Genomic DNA, 18693 nt, shown 5'->3' on the forward strand with positions numbered 1-18693 from the left:
AAGGTCTTTTGGTCTAGAAAACCCATGTCCTGTCTAATAAGTTAGACTGCCCATGACATGCCAGGCATTGGCAAAGTACTTTAATTTTATTTTAATACTCACCTGAGAATATGTTTATCAGTTTTAGAGAGAGAGGGTGGGAGAGAGAGAGGGACGCCAATGTGAGAGAGAAACATTGATTGGTTGTCTCTCATGTGTACCCTGGCCGGGGATCGAACCCACAACCTTTTGGGGTACCTGGGTGACATTCATCCAACTGAGCCATACAGGCAGGGTGGCAAGGTACTTTATACACATTATTTCACTCTTGGTGCATTTACACTGTGTACCAAGAAAGTATCCAATCATCCAAACACCCATTCTTCCATTCATCCTTACACTTGTTACACACACACACACACACACACACACACACCCCCAATCCATCTACCCAGCCAGACAGCCATGCATCCATTCATCCAAACACCTGTTCACCCACCCATTATCCATCCATCTAGTCACTGTCCTAGCCAGCTGTTCAAACACCTACCGAGCCATCCTTCCATTTGTCTGCTCATGCAGAATCTGCCTAAAAACCCAGTCAGCTGACCATCGTTCTGTTCATCCAGTCATCTATTATTCACCCATTCATTTATCCAGCCAACATCTCATACAGCTAAACATGCATCCACCATCTAAACATTCAGCAAGACACCCATCCTTTTATTCATCTAACAACATCAAAACATTCATCCTTCTTGACCGGTGTAGCTCAGTGGGTTAGGTGTTTTTCATGAGATGAAAGGTGGGCGGTTCAGTTCCTGGTCAGGGCACATGCCTGGGTTGTGGGTCTTGTTCCCAGTCGGGGCACATGCAAGAGGCAACCAATTGATGTTTCTCCCTCCTATCAATGTTTCTCTCCCTCTCTTATCTTCTCTCTAAAAATAAATAAATAAGCTCTTTAAACATTCATCCACCTAAACCTCCATTCACTTATCTATCCATCCACATAGCTAACCACCTATCCATCTATTCATTGATTGAAACACCCAGCCATCTATCCAAACACACACACACACACACACACACACACACACACACATCCAAGCACATCCAAACACCTACGCACTCATGTATCTATTCAGCCAAATGTTCGCTCATCCATCCAGACATCTATTCATCTACCCATCGTTTCTAAACTGGTTATGAAATAAATACAATAAGATTTTAAAAATAAGATGTTAGGAAGAAGAAAAAGAAATGAGGGTTGAAGAATGAAAGGAAGTTGGTGAAAGTATGCAGAAATACATTTGGTAACTCCTGCACAATTTCAAAAGGGAGACCACAAATATGGCTCTGATCTTCCTAGAAGCCAACGCAAAGAAGGAAACACAATCAGTTACGGAGTCACCATGTCCATAAAATGCACTAAGACCAGCTATTTTAAAGGTAGTAAAGTCAGAAAAATGTTTCTTCCTCTGATTACAATAATCATACACCCCACTTTGCCTGGCATATTTCCAGTTTTTGCCTGTTGTCTGGGTGTAATTATTAACAGCATACTTTTCACTATGAAAATGAGAAACTATTTGATCACCAAACCCATAAGGCATTATAAAGAGATTGCTGAAAAGTCAATAAAACAACTCTAGCCTGTTCCTTCCTCTGACTCCCTGTAGTGTAGGCTGCAGTAGACACCAGCGGGCTGAACAGTGCAGGGATGCTCGATGCTCACATCCCTTCCTTTTATCTGTCCCCAAGGAGTTCCTCCCACATCCGAGTATCTCTTAGAACGATCAGTTCCCCTCCCGTCCCCAGGCCCGAGTGCTCCTCCAGGCTTTTGAGGCCAGCCTGAGGCCGGCCAGCATCCTAGGCAGGGAACATCTGCTCCCGAATGAGCCCCCCCCCCTTATTTTCTGCATCTCTGCCTTAAATTCTTGTTTTTTAAGATGTGAGTCTCCTCCTTCAATACATAAGAGATAAACACACAAACAAAACAACTAAACAAAGTCTCTGCCAAAGCAAGTGGATTTAGTACTGTAATAAACATATCCAAGACCCGCCAGCCCTGGAGGAGGCCCCGCAAAAACTCCCATCCAGACGCCCATCGGGCTCAGACCGCTGTTTAAGAGCTGTTAGCCCAGACAATGAGGACAGAGCAGACCGGCTGAGGAAGAGGATGGAACCATGGACGGGGGCAGAGCCAGGCTCTCTGGATGTTTGTTCTTAATGGACTGTTGTGGGTTGCATTGTGTCCTCCCAAAAAAGATGTGTGGATGTCCTAACCTGAATATCTCTGAATGTGACCTGATTTGGAAATAGAATCTTCGCAGATGTAGTGAAGTCAAGAGGAGGTCATCCTGGAGTAGGATGGCCCCAGCCCCATGACTGGCGTCCTGATAAGAGGAGGGAAGTTTGGATACAGGCACACAGAGAGGATGTTAGGACCAGGAGGAAATCATGGGAAACCACACAGGCACACACAGGGAAGGGGCCACGTGCTGACAGAGGCGGAGGCTGCGTGAGAGGCCGGTGTGAGCGCTGCTCCCATTTTACTGACATGGAGGCGGAGACACGGCAGGCTGAGGACCTGGAGTGCAGGCTGAGGACCTGGAGTGCAGGCCGCCCTGAAGGCTGTGTTCAGATGCAGGCTCCATACTTGTTGGAGCCACATCCTCGGGGTGCCCCAGATGAATACTTCTCTGAAATGCTTCGGGCTTCAAGAAGCAAGAGAAGGAGCAGAGGAGATGCCATGCACCATTACTTCCATTTTCAAGGTCTGTGCCTCCCTTGTGGTTGAGGGATGGTGACAGGGATGGGTCCTACAAGCGGAGAAAGCCAGGAGGACAAAAGGTCTCACCGCGTGCCGAGGACATCCCTGCCCCTTCTCCAGCTTGGATTTTTTAAAAAATGAAAACTCAATTCCCAACAAAAAAAGAGTTCCTGACATCCAAAAGAGCAGAGGAAAACAGCATAGGGAGCCACTCAGTAAGGGACTGTGAGAAGGTCACACAGTTCCACCGTCCCCATATTAAAATGGCAGCCCACGCGCGATCCCACAGCTGCGGTTATGTGCCACGTGCCAGCAACACTGGTTTGGAACCCGAGTGGGGTGAGTTTGTTTTTTTTCATTTAATTCAAAATTGATTCTCCCTGCCCCATAAAATAGATATTTATTCTGTGGTGCCTAGGTTCTAAAAGATTCTATTGCAATGAGTCAGAGCTCCAACTCATTTTATTTTAATATTATTTTGGGCCATTTTTCTAAAAATCAGGACTGACTGCAAAGGTTCTCAAAGTCATGATTTTGTAAAAAATTGAAGTGTAGTTGGTATACAGTATTATATTAGTGTCAGGTGCACAATATAGTGATTCAACATTTATGGACCTTACGAAAATGAGGATTTTTAAAGCATCCCACTCTGCTCTTCTAGCGATCATTACTGCATATATCTTCTTCTTTCCCCTTGAAATTAGCATTTTTCTTGACCTGACCTTCCTTGCAGACAGCGGAGACCAGGTGCTCGAACAGAGACCCTTCGCTGGCTGGGTGCTAGCACGTCTTCTCCTTTGTCTGGGGGGGTTTAGGAAAGCCATGTGCTCCTCAGGTCAGGCACCCGTTCTGGGAGAGATGTGTGGCTTAGGAAGTTGAATCCTTATTGGTGAATAAATCTTAATCCGGTTTGTTGGCTAATTGTGCTTGAGGGAAGGTGGTTCGGTGGGTGCCTAGTGGGAAGGACTAAGCACCCCCGCCCCGTCTCCGGTGGCACAGGGTTAAGCTCTGGGTTTGTAATGACTGAGTAATGAGACCCGCTCTCCGCGGACCCCTGGCATCCATCGATCAGGCTCCCCTTCTGCAGAGACAATGCCAGAAGTGGGCCCAGCAGTTAATTATGGGAAAGGTCAAAGGTCACGTAAAACCAACACAAATCGATATACTTTTTCATTCCTAACTGCACACAGTGACCGTGGCTCAGCCAAGGGGTGGGAAGGTCTTCCCCCCCGTCCAGCCCATGATCCAAGACAACCATGGGACTGGAGCCGCTTGCTGACCTCTCCCAGCAGCCCTCGCGGCTTCAGGCCGCTACACTTTTGCTCATGCTGTTCCCTCTGCCTGGAGTCCCTTCCCCTTTGCAGACACCTGCATGTCCTGCTTGCCACGCACAGCGGGGGCGCTCGTCTTGTCAGCAGCCTCTGCTGACCACCCCCAGGAAGGTGTGGGCGCAGCAGGCGGCCTTCCTGGGCGGCCACCCAGAGAGGAGCACCCAGCATCTATACTGTACAGCAGGGCAAGCCACAGCTCAAAGGAGCTGCCAGCCCCGCCGGAGCTCATGCAGCTAATGCTGGTCCGGTCAGGGAGTGAGCCCAGCCACCGGGCTTCGAAGCTAATGCCACATTAGTCACCAAGGACCCCTGTTGTAGGGTTCCATGTACGTGAAGTCTCCAGAAAAGCCAAATCTATTGAGACAGGAAGTAGATTAGTGGTTTCCTGGGGCTGGGTGGTTGGAGGGCTCGAGAGTCATGGCCAAGGGGTGCAGGGTTTCTTTTGGGGGTTAATGAGAGTGTTCTAAAATTGATGGATGCACAACTCTGTAAATTACTAAACGGCATTGAATTGTATGGTATGTGAATCATCTCAATAAACCTGTTTAAAATTTTTAAAAAGTTCATGCTGTTGGCTCTCTTATCCACGGTGCTGACTGGGCCTCCGGGGGCTCTGCCTGCCACAGAGCCAGTCTTCAGATGCCACCTGCCCAGCGTGAGCTCATGGTGGGCACCAGGTGGGACTCGCCTACCAAACACACAGGACCAGTTAATGACTCCCTTTCTCCCTCAGAAACATCCTGACCCTTTCTCTGGGGACTCTCCCAGGCTCCAGCCTCAGGCCACTGGACACTGAAGTGGCTGACACGCCGATGGGGAAGGCTGACCCGTCGGCATGTCTGAGATGGAACTGGGGAGGGGACCCGGGGACCCGCCAGCCCCGTGTTGAGGCCCCGACTGCTCCCTCCAATGACAGGCATGCTCATTCTCCTGTCCCCTTAGCAAAAAGCCGGGGAGAAGCCCTAGAGCCCCGAACTGCAGACTCTGAGGGGCTGCTCTGCGGGCCCAGCCTCCTGTGAATTCAGCAGTGGCTTAGGACGGGTGGGCTGGATGCTGAGCTCCTCCAGTGCAGCCCCTGACTCTGCAAGGGGCACCCAAGCCCAGACTGGGCACTGAGGGGCCTATCTTACCAGCAAGTGGGGGGCTGACGGCAACGTGAACCCAGGACCCTCCGCTCGGGCTTCCCCCGCAACCTCACCGGCCTGGCGCGGTTTGATGTCAGCCTCTGTCTCGCTGAATCCCCAGGAGTTTGTCACCAGTGGTAACAGGGGAGCAGCAATGGCAGCCCCCCACCGTCGGATGGCAGGTGGCCCCTCACTGCAGCCCAGGCAGCAGGGCCTTACCTGCCCTCGTCATAGGAAAGGAAATGAACGCTCCCAAGAGTTTAGGACACTTGTGCTCAGTCGCCGAGTTAGTAAGTGGCAAAGCCAATACTGGAACTCAGGCAGCCTGTTCCAGAGTCCCGCCTCCTAATCCTGATGCCAGGGAGCCAGGCCCCGCGGTTCTTACTGAAGACCGAGCCACCTCCCTAGCTCTTGTGCCAGCACCTTCCCTGGGCTGGCCCCTCGTCCTCAGCCTGGGCCCTGGCCGCAGGTACTGGCAGCTTGACGGGGAGAATGACACCCCTCAAGACGGACATAGCTCCTGCGAGGACGGCCTCGCCCCCCACAGCACAGGCCAGGTTTAGGTCTGCCGGCGGGGCTGTCCTTGGGAAGGGACAGGTGGCTCACGGTCCAGCCGGGGCCCACCTGCCACCCCCAGAGACCGAGCCAGCACTGGGCCCCACAGTGGCAAATGGGCACCCTGCAGAAGGAGCGGCCCACCGCGGGGGGACACAGGGACCTGAGAGCTCCTGGCCTCAGCCCTGAACTTTGCAGGGAGCACCCCAAGGCCCAAGAGGCCCACAGACCCGCCCAAGGTCGCACAGGGCTGGCACCCAGGACTCCAGAAAACCACGCTCAGCCCTCCGCCCCTCAGCGTAAGGGCCAGGAGGCCAGACAGGAGGCACGGCGGCTCCTGGACAGAGGAGCGCATCCTGGAGGCCTCGAAGGGGGGAGGGTGCGATCAAGGCCAGCAGCCATTGTTAAGCAGGCCAAAAGGCTGGGCTGGTCCGCTGGGGCTTCCAACTGTCTCCTCCCAGGGGCTGCAGCCCTGGCCCATCTGGAGGACCCCCTCAGCGCCCCCGCCGAGACCCCCTGACCTTGCCTGCACACACGAGCCCCCTGGCCCGCTTTGTCTCAAGGCCTTTGGGGAAGGCCGTCATCCATTTCAGTAGCATTCAAAGGCCAACAGCCCGCAGTTTATTTTCTTAGAAATAATGGTTTTTTCTGGTTAGCATTCCTCCGATGGAAAAACAAATACAGCCACTGTAATAAGAAGCGCCAAGAGGAGGCAAGAGGGCCCGGAGGAAGGGGCGGCAAGGGGCCTGCTGCCTGGGGAGTGTGGAGATACGGGGGTGGGGGTTGGGGAGAGACCCTCTAACCCTCTGAGAAATGGGGATTTAGAGAAAAAAGGAAGCTCGGCTCACAGGCGTTCCCACGTGCAGCGAGGTGGCTCCCGCGCCTCCCGTCTCCACTCAAACATGCACCCTGTGAGGCAGGTGTCTCTGCGGCCACTGGATGGGGCGGGAACCGGGCCTCAGGAGCTGGGGACGCTTGCTAGATATACCAGGGACACTTGCTGGATATACTGAGACGGCAAAGACCCACAGAGGGCCCTGTATCCTGGCCATGGGTGCCTCTGTGGGTGCCGGGGCTGGGCGGTACGTCAGAGGCCGCAGCCGCGCTGCTGTATCAGCTTAGCCCAGAGGCCGCCTGCCTCTCCAGAGAGCCTTTCTAATGTCTTCTCTCCTCCTCCTCCTCCTCCTTGGGCACAGATGCTCGCTCTCTTCTTTCCCGCCACGGAGCCTGCTCTGGATTTCCACTACTGCACTTTGCACACCCTGCTACAATCCCATCTTTCCCACCAACCGGTAAGGCCGGGAGAACGGGTCCCGGCCCCAGCCCCACGTCTGGCCCAGAGGAAGGGCTCAGAGAATAGTCTCTTCGCTGAACTGATCCCGCCCAGCAGACGCATTTCACAGGTGGGCAAATAGAGGAACGGGAAAGCGAACTTTCCTCCGATGCTGCAAAGCCCACAGTATAAGCTTTTCATTTTTTTTTTTTTCCTATTTAAAAACAGACATAGGCTCCAAGAAGCCTAAACTCTGCGGCAGAGCTGGGACCATTGCAATCAACGCGACCTAATTGCTAGCTGACAGCAACTTGGAATTTTCAGTCACATCCAATTTCTTCCTGCCCGCTGGTCTGTGGGGCCTGAGCCCTTTCATCTGCGTCCCGGAGGCCCGTGTTAGCACCCATAATTGCACGTTTGAAGACTTGAAGAAGAACCCCCCCCCCCAGCCTACCTCCTGCTGCCTGTCCTGGCCTCCCAAAAAGCATAATTTTATCTGGAGTTTCAATAATGTGGGCAATAATGATGATGAAAATGATTTAATAAGGTCATAGACATTATTTTCTAAGAAGGCCAATTGGTCTTAAGATTTCTTTTCTGATGTTAGGCTAAATGGATCAGTGGGTGTGTTATTAGGAGTTCTGTTCAAACATTTAATAGCATGCCCTGTAATCTCCCCAACTTCGGGGACTGACAAGTGGGCCCTGGGGACAGAAAATTCAGGAAGTGACTATTTACATTCATTACACACATGCTAATTTTGTGATCTGTGATACCCATAAGGTTGTCATTTTTTTTCCTTTTCACAAAAAAGGGGAAAATAATAATATAGTTGATATACTGTGGCCAAAACAAAAATTTATTTCCCCCAGGAGTTTTAATTATAGCATTTTGGAAAAGGCCTGAGTTGGAACTTGCAAGTGGAATAAACCACTGGAGTAAATGGTCTAAAAAATTAAGTGCACATAGAAGGGGCGCTGTGCGGAAGGGGTGCCGTGCGCTGCCGGTCCAGGCTCAGCAGCGATTATCCAGAGGGTCTTAGTTATTTAAACAAGCCATTTGAGGGCATTTGCTCCTCGTTTGGGGCCTGGTCCTGATTATAAACGAGAGCTTTTAATTAAGATTGGTAAGACCCAATTCGAGCTATAATTTGGTCCTTTTCCTTAGCCAATGTCTATGAAAACAAAGCAATTAAGGTTAAATGAGTTGAGCATTTAAAGGGGCCGAAATGCCCCCTCCTTGCCCCTGGCCTGCCCCTCCTCACCCCTGCCTGTCCCCTAGGTAGGCTGAGCACAAACAGGCCCGAGTAATTCAGACAAGAAGGCCAGTGCGGGGCTGCCCTGGCAGCCCTCCAAAGGCCCGCGCATAAGGGGTCTGGCGAGCGGGGGAGGGGCAGGCTTAGCTAAGTGAAGGAAACGGGGGGGGGGGACGGAAAGTGCAAAGGCCCTGGAGTAGGAAACTGGCAGGTTTGAAGAACTAAAAAAAGACAGTGAGGCAGGGGTGTGGTTAGAGAGAAGAGGAGAGAGGATGACAGTAACTCAAAGTGGGCAGCTGAGTGCTGGTCAAGCCCAAGGGACGTCACCCCCTAGCTACGTGATGGGTGATGCACTTTGAGACTATCATGTTCACAGGGCCTGGCTCAGATGAGCTGGTGGCAGCGGGGTGGCGGGGGGCAGGTGAACCTAGGAAAGGGTTTCCTAGTGAAGGAACTCCTCCCACTTTGTCCAGACAGGCTGATGGGAGCCTGGTCCTCTGCTGGGAGCCCCTGGCTGGCCGGGGCTGGAATCCAAGGTCTGCCGCTTCTCAGCTGGGGACCCAGCTAGAGACTGACCTCCCTGGGCCCAATTTCCCCAACCTAATTCTGCCACTGGTCTACATCAGATGTCCTTAGACGAGTCCCTTCCTCTCTCAGGCCTCAGTTTCCTCATCTGGGAAAACTTCAGAGTTTGGGAAGGCTCTGAAAGGCCCTTCCCAGTATCCTTAGGACTGATAACGGTCAATCACTGTCCCTGACACTAGCTCTGGGGCCAAGCCCGTTAAGTCGCACTGGTCGGTCATTGCAACCCAATGTAACAGGGGCTCTGAGGGAGGGATGCTCACAGGTGACAAACAGCTCACCTGTGTGGGGCAGCAGGGAAGGCTTCCTGGAGGAGGTGACTGTGGGGACTCGACAGATACCTCCCAACAAGCCCTGTGCCAGGTCTGGTGCTGGGTTCCAGGGATCGGAGGTGAGTAGGTGCCCTTTAGGAGTCCACCTTCCAGGAGGACACACAGAGAAATATAAACATAGGGTGGCACAGGCCAAAACAGAGTTGCCTATGGGCCTGGGGAGCTGTGTGTGTGGGTCTGGTGCGGTCACCTATAAAACACACGGGCTGCCCTGGACACCCTTCAATGTTCCCTCCAACTCTGCTCAGTTTACCTGGAGTAACTTCGAATTCTGTCAAGATGCAGCCACCAAGAAGACACTGATTTACCCTCAGCCTCGCCCTCAGCCTTTCCCAACAGTCCGAGGTGCCTCAGTCTCACTACAGCAAGGCTCCTGTGGCTTTAAGCTGACCACACAGAGTCCCAGGCTGCTCCCCGGACACCAGTGGCTGCACGTGTAGAGGCCCAGTCAGGACCGCACCTGCACCCGCCCCACGGCGACACGGCCAGGGAAGCGCGCTCAGAAACTGCCCCTGGGAAGTGGGGCTGGGGCGGGGTGGTGGGCAAAGGCGGGGCGACTGCCTCAGGGGCCGGGCTTGCTAAAGGGGTTTTGGCAACCAGCAGGGGTTTCTGGGTGGTGCAGTTACGGGTTTAAGAGGCTCATCAGCCCCTCAAGGGCTGCCCACAAGCTGGGTCCATTTTCCATGAAGGCCCAGGTGGACTACGGGAGCCACGCGCTCCGGGCATCTCTGCTGAGAACCCATCCCCTCCGCTGACCAAAGCCTAGCAGATCTTAGGACAGGGTACTCGTTTCCCCCAGACTCCAACCTCGGCCTCTGCACAAGCCGCACCAGCTCAGGCCCTGCAGACCGAGGGCCCAGGGCAGGAAAACGGGTTCCGCCTAAAGTGGAAGTGCCCATCTGGAGGGTGCAGGGATGGATTAGCGACGTCAGCTGTAGGAGGGGCAGCATATTTGCTCTCCCTGGAGTACGTTTAGTGGAACAAAGGCAAACCTTCTGTCACTTGACATTGCTATTGCACATCCTTGGTAGATGGTCATCTGTGAATGGTACACATGGCTGCACTTCTCTATGGGGCTGTGAATACATGTACATGGTCTGTTTGAATCATCAGTGAACCAGAATGCCATACTTCCCAGCCATTTTATCCTGGGAGTTGTGGGAAAAAGACAAGGCCACTCCCATTTTCAAATACCGGACAACACTAGGGTCATCCACACGACCACGGTGCCCTCATCGTCATCCTCACCGTCAATATCACTATCATCACCATCATCAACATCCTCGTTCTCCTCCTCCTCCTCATCTTCATCTTCCTCCTCCTCATCACCGTCATTATCAAGGTCATCCAAACCGTCAGCCCCACCCCCGTCTCCTCAGTCCCCTCAGTCCCAGCAGCTGATGCTCACACAGTGCGCCCCATGTGCCCAGCTACACGCAAATACTTGATATACATTAATTCATTCAATCCTCACGCTGTCTCCATGGAGTAGGTACTTCTGTTAGCTCTATTCTACAGACAAACAGAGACTAAGCGGCTTGCCCACGCTAGCCACGTGGGATTCGAACCCTAGCAGTCTGGCTCCCAGATCCCTGCCCTCACCACAATGCTCAGCTGGACAGGCACCGTTCATTCTCCCTCCCAGGGTGGGGAGCGTGGGAGCGATACCCACCCGCAGAAAAGCAGCATGGCGGGATGGAGCCGCCAGCGGGGCTCGAGCCCCACCTCAGGAAGACCCCTGCCTTCTCAGACCTCCACTGCCCCAACTGTAAACCAGGGAGTAGACGTGAGAATGGTCCCTGGCTCCCGCAGGCCACCCCTCCAGCCTTCAAAGCCCCCAGGAGGCTCTGCGTGGCCCTGTCGGGAAGCCCGCGGGGGATCTGGTGGCCCTTGGGTGAGCACTCGGGGGGCTCCCTCGGTTCTGGCTGATGACCGTAGGTGGGTCCCAGGGATGAGAACACCTCAGCGCAAGTGGGGCATTGCCACTCCCGCCCCCAGACGCCACACCAGCACTCACTCACTGAGGGTTTCGGGCACAAGCGGCCACCGGGTGCCCCCAGCTCAGTTCCTGACAGTTACTCTCCATCCTGCTCACATGGAAGCTCACAGGTACCGATTTAGCATCCGCTCGACCCTCACCTGGTCTGTGAGAACTTCCACCGAGATCATTGCAGCTCCTACGGCCCAAACCAGACCATAAGCTTCTTGAGTGAGGGGCAAGGGTGCACCGTAACTGTCACCATTTATGTCATTGGGAGAGGCAGTGAGGACGGGAGAGGGTGACAATGACAGTGATGGCAATGGTCCCTTCATCTGTGTGTGACGCGCGCTCCCCGCCCCCTGCCCCCCCGAGCCAGGCCGGCCCCGGGACGCCCACTGCACTCCGTTCTGTCTTTAGCTCTGCGTGCGGTGGCGGGTATTTGGGGCCCATCTAACCAAAAGAGAAACTGAGGCTCAGGAGGGCAATGATGACCTAAACCTTCCCATCAGAGCTGGCGGCAACCCAGCACCAGGCCCGTCCCTGCTGCTCTCGCTAGACAAGGTCAAAAGGACACCGTGGCAAAAGTGAGCTGTCGGGGACCTGCACCCGCTCGTCCCGTAGGCCCTCACGTTGACCGGGCAGCTCATGGGCAGCTCCAGTCCTGGGAGCTCCAGTCTGGGCAACGGACAGAGAGTAAACATTTTCTCCATGTTCGTGCCAGGCCAGCCCCAGGGGCTGGGGACACAGGGACACTCATAAAACACTCTCTGCCATCAAGGAGCCCACGGGGAGCCCGAGTGTGACTTCAGTGTGATGGCCCCAACCCAAAGCCCGTGGCAGACCCTCGAGAAATGAGCTCAGGGTTCAGTGGGGGAGCAAGACACACAACAACCTACAGTCAGAAGTGCTATGATGGAGGGTAGCCCAGGGGCTTTTGGGAGCAGAGTAGGTACTTGGCGGGGGGGGTGTTTAGGTATCAGGGAAGGCTTCCTGGAGGAAGCAAAGAATCTAAAGCATGATTAGAAATTAGCCACAACACAAGGGGTGGAGAAGGAGCTTCAGGCAAGGAGAAAACCTGAGCTGGGGCTCAGAGACATGGGACGGCCTGGCGTGTGTGCGGGTGGCCAGGACAAGAGTGTTGCTCAGTGTTTCTGGAAGTGGGGGCAGAGGCCAGAGCCAGGCTGGAGAGACAGGGAGGCCCCTGGCAACTCCTGAAGCACAACCACGGCTTTCTCCTCTCCCCTTTCCACGCAAAGGACGCCGGCCCGTGGAGCCGGCAAGTGTGACTCCCAATGGCGTCGGGCAGAGTGGACAGCTCAGCTGGACCTTGGAGGACGCCAGGGAAACAGGGAGGCGACAAAGCATGGGCCTCCCGGGTGCGGGCTGGCAGGAGGGGACCTAAGGACTCAGGCTGGAAGAGGGCAAGCTGAGTCAGTGGCTTAAACCAGCGGAGATGGGGGCCACCCTCGGCCCCCTCCTTGCCTAGCACTGAGCGTAGGGAGCTGAGGGTCAGAAAACAGTCACACAGAGCCACACATGTGCCACTTAGAACCACTGCGCTAACCAACCTCCGGGCCCTGCCAGCAGCCAGGCCCGCACGCGCCACCAGGCTGACGTCCTGCCCTATCTGCCTCAAGCCTGGCCTCCCTCCAGAGGCCTGCGGCAGGCGCCCGCTCCCTGCTCAGGCTGCTGGGCCCCGAGCAGGGCCAGGATGTGGCCAAACCGGGCCGATCCAGGCCAACGTCATCTGCCCAGTGCTCGGCCCTAAGCAGATCCGCAAGGAATGAGATGGGTAAATGGCATCAGCGTCCGGAGGCGGTGAAGCTGCTTCTCGTGCAAAACCCCAGCTCCCGTGATGCTGCGTGTGGAAGGGGCAGGTGCCCACCTTGGTTGCGGGTGCCCCTTTCCTAACACAAATCTCACGCTTGGCGGCAGGCGGCAGGGCTCCGTGAGGAGAAGGGTGTCAGGGAGCCGTGGGGTGCAAATTAAGAGGCCTGTGTTTGAGTGCTGGCCACGCCCCTGAGAAAATGGGACCTTGCAAAAGGCGCATCTCCTCTGACACTCGCTTCTCCTCATCTCAGAAGCGGGGACCCACAGGGAAGACTTGGATCAATGCTTCTCATCCAGGGGTGCGTATCAGTCACACATGCTGTTTCCTGCCCTGGATGCTGGCCCTGCTCCAGGCCTGCAGAGTCAGAACGGCCACACAGACCCTCCAGGACAAATGCTCCCAGGGGTGCCATCCCGTTTGGAGGGACCTGGCTCCAAAGACGCCTAAGGCTGCTCTTTTCTCTCTGCTGGTCAACCTGCCAGGGGGCAATTTTTAGCATCAGATGGTCAAACCAGCACCCCAGGCGCAGGAAAGGAGGGCTGGACAGACAGGCTGCACAGAGTCACCGGTCTCCTCCTGTGCGCTCGTCCCTGAGCCAGCCCTGCAGACACTGTGGCCACCTGCTAGCAGTTCCTTTGGAAGCTACAGGCCGCACAGGGTGCTTTCGGATTCGAAGTTATGAGAGTTGCGGTAACGCCCCCAGCTTTACCCCACACACCTCTGGTTAGGGAGAAACGAACAAAATAGATCGTTCAATGCATCTTCTCCATTTCTTTAAAAAGAAAAAATGTTTCAAACCCAGGGAGAGTTAGGCACCCCAGGCTCCTAATTCCCCTCCTAGGGGAGGCCCCCAGGTCCCCAGGAGGCCCGAAGCCCCCTCCCAAGGCTGAGGCGGGCTGCGCGGCTGAGCTCATGCTCACAGGGTGGGGCACTGGAGGCTCAGCCCCTGCTGGCATTTCCCGGAGGAGCGGGGCTGCGGCGGCGCAGGGTCAGGCCACAAGGGTGGGGGGCTCACCTTCACACTGCCGGCCTTCCCCCTTGTAGCCTGGTTTGCAGAGGCATCTGTAGGACTTGGGCGTGTTCTGGCAGATGGCGTCGATGTGGCAGTCATCCGTGCCCTCGGAGCACTCGTCCACGTCCGCCGCCCCTGCTGTGGGGGGAGGACACGTGAGGGGCGGCCCGAGGCAGGCAGTTGACAGTGAGGCAGGGAGCTCCTTCTGCCTCCGGCAGCCGTGGATCATGGGGGTGATGGACAGGAACAGCTGTCACATGATCGTCCGGCGTGACAAGTCGCGGCTGGTAGCATCGTGGGGGCAGCTACTCTCTCACTTAGTTTCACAACAACTCATTAAGTCGATCTATTATTCCCACTAAACCGATGAGAAAACTCAGGCTCAGGAGCCCAGCAAGGAAAAGCCTCTCTGCGTGTCTTGCTCTCTCCACAGTTTCACTCTCCCCGCACCCTGCACTCTCATTATGGGGCTTAGAGCCAGAAGGATCTTTTGAGGAGTTTCAATCTGTCCCCTGTGGGTTACCGATGGGGAAACTGAGGCCAGCAGGGAGCCACGAGCAGAGGCCAAACCAGGGAGTGATCTGAGATCTGAACACGGGACCCCACCCAGCCCCCAGGCTGTGGAAAAGCGGAATCCTCCTGTGCTTCCACATCCCTGGCAGCAGTGCCGGCCGAGGACCCGTGCCCGCCCCTGGGCTCAGCAGCGCATCCCTGGCTCTGACTGCCCCGTCCTCTCTCCGCTCTGCTTTCAAAACCTAGCTCTCATAGCCCAACTCCCCGAGCCAAGTTCAGCCCAGGTTTGCAGCGCTCCTGGCTCTCCCCACTCCCACCCCCAACACGCACGGCTACCCCTTACATCTGAAACAGCTGTCAGGCAAAAGAATGCAAAATAGATTTGTGTATTCCTGCATATACACCGACACCCACGCACACACACCTCAGAAGTGGGGGGGCCCTCCGGGCGCAGGGTCGCAGAGCGAGAGGAGCCTCAGCTGTAATGGAGGTTACAGACGAGGGCACTGAGGCCGGGGGGGCAGGGAGGGGTTGGGTTGTGCTGTAGGTCGCCGGCTCCTTTAGGGGCAGAGACTGAAGCCCAGGTCCAGAGCTCATCTACATGTCATGTTGCATCCAGTTAGCTATGACGGACGTGCCAATGGATGTTGGGCAGACAGGGGGACCCCGAGGGGCAGTCCAAGGGACTGTCGGCAGCCATGATCACTCAGGGCCAAGCCTGGGGAAGTCCCGGAGCATCCCGCTCTCTTCATGTGTCCAGCCTCCCCCTAGACTGTCTGGTCCTCAAGAACGTGCACTCTGACTTAGTCCCCTGACCAGCATCAGGGTTCCTGGGGGGCCTCTCTCGGAAAACCACTGCTGTCCCCACCAGACTCCTCCCTTGCCCTAGTCCTAAGGCTCCAGCCTGCCCCACAGGGAGACGTGTCAAGAAAACACACAAAATCACCTCCCTGCACACGTGGGCACACACACGCGTGCGCACACAGCAGTTGGCATCGCTTTTCAGGGTGGGTGTATCTGCCCAGGTCCACAGCCCATCCTCTGCAGCTGCCCAGAGGAAGGCGGAACAGCGGCCACAAGGCCCGCGCCAGCCCTCAGGGTCCAGGGCCCGGCAGGAACATCGGGCCAGCAGAGCATCCCCTCTGGGAAGTGATGACAGAGGAACCCCCGGGCAGGGGTGGCACAGCCTCAAAGGCAGGAAGCCAGAGGCCAGAGAGGGCCAACCTGCATCCTTCCCGGGGGGGAGGCCTGGGGCTACTTCGGAGACAGGACCAGCAGGGGAAATGGCCTCGGAGCCTGCTCCTGCCACTTCCTAAGGGTCAGTGCACAGGAATGATGGGAGGGAAAGTGTCTGCCGCCCCGGAGCCCTTGCCCTTCTACCCCAGGCTCCCACCTAGGAGGTGTCCTCGTGAGGATGGACATGAATGACTGTTCGCTAAGGGCGGTGGGGCCACCCCCCAAGACACCTTTTAAATGCAGCTTCAGGTGGGTGCTGGGGAGGGGGCAGGTGAGTTCCAAGAGGGAGAGAGAGGCGTTGCAGGCCGTTTGTACCCATGGCCCTCTGGCCATGCTCCCTGCCCTGGGCTGGGGGCTTCCCGCTCAGGGCAGCCCAGACTTTGCCTCACTGGCTTTGACTTTGGTTTAATTTCCAGCACAAGGCCTCCATGGGCGGGGGGTGGGGGGGAGATGGGGTGGAGACAGGCAGAGACACAGGAGAGACGGCGAGGTGGGGAGAGGCACATTCAGGAAAACCAAGTGGGGTTTTAGGACCTTAAAGCCTGGGAGAGACACCCACAGACAAGCGGGGCTGTGGGCAGCAGGGCCCAGCTTCCCAGGGGTGGGGAGGCACGTGAAAAGCCAAAGCGGCACAGCTGAAATGGCCTGGCATCATCGCTCAGGGCGTGACTCGCCAGGAAAGACTCCTGTGGCCAACACAGACTTCAGGGAGCCCCATGGGACAGCCAGGCGGTGCCCAGAGAAAGCCGAGGAGAGCACCAGGGGCCGGCAGGATCTTCCCCTGACCTCCCCTCGCCAGGGAGAGAAAGGGAGGAAGCTTGTCCAGGGGAGACCCTGACTTCAGCTTTGTGGCAGCTCCCCACCCAGACAGCCGGGGGAAGCAGGAGGAGCAGGCCGGCGCGGGGTGGTGAGGGGGGGTCGCGGGGCGGGGGGCGTGGGAGAGTGGTGCCGGGATCCCTGTGAAATCCTGGGGAGCCCAGCCTGGCCCCTGCTGCCTGCCCTGACCCTGCACCCCACACCGGCACCCTCCTTCAGTGTCCCTGCTTCCTCTCCTCTCCTGGACCTCCCCACCCATCAAGTCCCATGTCTGGCATCCTCTTCCTCTGGTTCCCATCCACCTCCTTCCCTCTGGGTCTATCCCTCCGTCCTCCCCCTCCAGCATGACTGTCCATCTGCCCATCACTTTCCAGCCACCTCCGTACCTCCCGCCCCCCGCCCCCGCCCCGCCTTGCTCCCACTCCGCCAGCTGCGCTCCCAGTCCACCCATCTCCCTCTCGGGCGTGTCTGCCTCCACCTCTCCCCTCTCTCTGCGTTCTCGTCCCTCAGTCCGGCCCGGCCCTCATTCTCCCTCTTTTGATCTTTTTCTTTCCTGCTGCCTGTGGGCCGCCTCCTCCCTGCCGTAGTCTCCTCCTTTCCCCCTCCGGTCTTCCTTCGGGTATCTTCTCTACTCTTCCATGTCTGTCTTTCTCTGGGTTTCTTCCTGTGTCCTTTTGTGTGTTCCCTCTGTGTCTGCTTCTGTCCGTCTGTCCCTCCATCTACGATCCCCCTTTCTTTCCCTGTCTGTCCCTTTTCCCTTGGTCTCCCCTCCGAGCTTCCTTCCGTTCACGCTCCTCTCTGCCCTGGGGGAGCGCCCGTCCGGCTCCGGGGTCCCCGCTCCCCGCCCTCGGTCCGCTCGCTGGGGGCCCCCTCGGCCGGCCGTCACTCTTTCTTCCTTCCTTCCGCCCTCGCCCTCCTCTTCTCCCGGTGCCTCACCCCACCCCGCCCCTGCTGCGGGCCCGCTGGGCTCCGAGAGAGCCCCGCGCGGCCCGGGCAGCGGGAAGGGGGCGCCCCGCGCGGGTCCCAGAAGTTACTTTGCAAAGAGGCGAGGCAAGGCGCGGAATTGCGCGGGCCGAGGCCCCAGAGCGCCGGGTAGGGGACACGCCCGGGACCCAGCCGCCGCCGCCGCCGCCGCAGCCCCGCGCCCGCCGCCCGCCGCCCGCCGCCCACCGGGTCCGGGCTTACCTGGGAGCCCGCTGCCCGCCGCCAGCCGCCCGCGCGCGCCCAGCGCGAGCAGCACGCACAAGTGCCAGCGCACGGCCGCCGCGCCCATGCTCGCTGCGGGCCGCCCCGGGCAGGGCGTGCGGGCGAGCTGGGCGCGGGGATTCCCCCGACCGGCCGCTCGGCTAGCGCTCCTCGCTGCTGGCTCCTGGGCCAGCGCTCGGGCTCGCAGCCACCAAGCCGGCGCGGCTGACGAGCTGACAGCCGTGCGTTCATTGGGTCGCTGCCTCCGGGGGCGGGGCGCCGCCGCGCCGCTGGCCAATGGGCGCCGGCTGCCGAGCTGCGGGGGGAGGGGCGGGAGGGTGCCCGGCCCACCCCCCCACCCGGCTCCCCGCGGGCGGCAGGTGGGGGGTAGGGGCCCCGGGCGGCTCGCGCGGCCGCGGGGTGCACGGTCTCGGCCAGGCTGTGGCTCACACGGAAGCTGCTCCCTCCCTCTGCCTGATGGCCCCCGAAACCGTCGTCACTGAGGGCGACCACCCCTCTGAGGGCAGCAACCCCCGCTCCTGGCACCCACACGCTCTGGGGCGAGGAGGGGCCTGCCAGCCGTTCCTCGGAGATCGGGAAAGGCCCGGCGGCACCGATTTGGAGTGAAAGACACGCCCGCGCGCAGAGCAGAATTCATGCACCCTTTCGGTAACTATTGAACACCTACTGTGTGCCTCGCGCTTGCGAGGCAGCGGTGAAGTAGCCACATAGGAAAAAGATCGTGAAGATCGGTTTAAAATTTACATTCAAAACGAACTTTTTACCACTCCCCAAAGGACAGTGGCCCCTAAGTGTGCTTGTCACGGGACAGTCTCAGAATCCGCGTCTGGAAGGGGCCCCGGGAAAGCTCCGCGTGGGGCAGGATCGCTTTGCCCGCCGTCCTGGCCGCGCGGC

At 57.3% G+C, this 18693-nt stretch overlaps 1 protein-coding gene across 1 annotated transcript in view; it reads right to left on the reverse strand.

The window, feature by feature from the left end:
* SCUBE1 (signal peptide, CUB domain and EGF like domain containing 1) overlaps nt 1–17957 on the reverse strand; it is a 117282-nt gene extending 99325 nt beyond the window's left edge. Inside the window, exons 1-2 of the mRNA XM_054582572.1 lie at nt 17779–17957; nt 14032–14166 (exon numbers count right to left, since the gene is read on the reverse strand). Coding sequence (XP_054438547.1) covers nt 14032–14166; nt 17779–17866 — 223 coding nt within the window. The 5' untranslated portion in view covers nt 17867–17957. The remainder of the gene's footprint in view (nt 1–14031; nt 14167–17778) is intronic.
* Nucleotides 17958–18693: the final 736 nt, after the last annotated feature.

The sequence above is a fragment of the Pteronotus mesoamericanus genome, unplaced genomic scaffold (assembly GCF_021234165.1).
Source record: "Pteronotus mesoamericanus isolate MK-2021 breed Mesoamerican mustached bat unplaced genomic scaffold, CSHL_Meso_final contig_702, whole genome shotgun sequence".
Classification (NCBI taxonomy): Eukaryota; Metazoa; Chordata; class Mammalia; order Chiroptera; family Mormoopidae; genus Pteronotus; species Pteronotus mesoamericanus.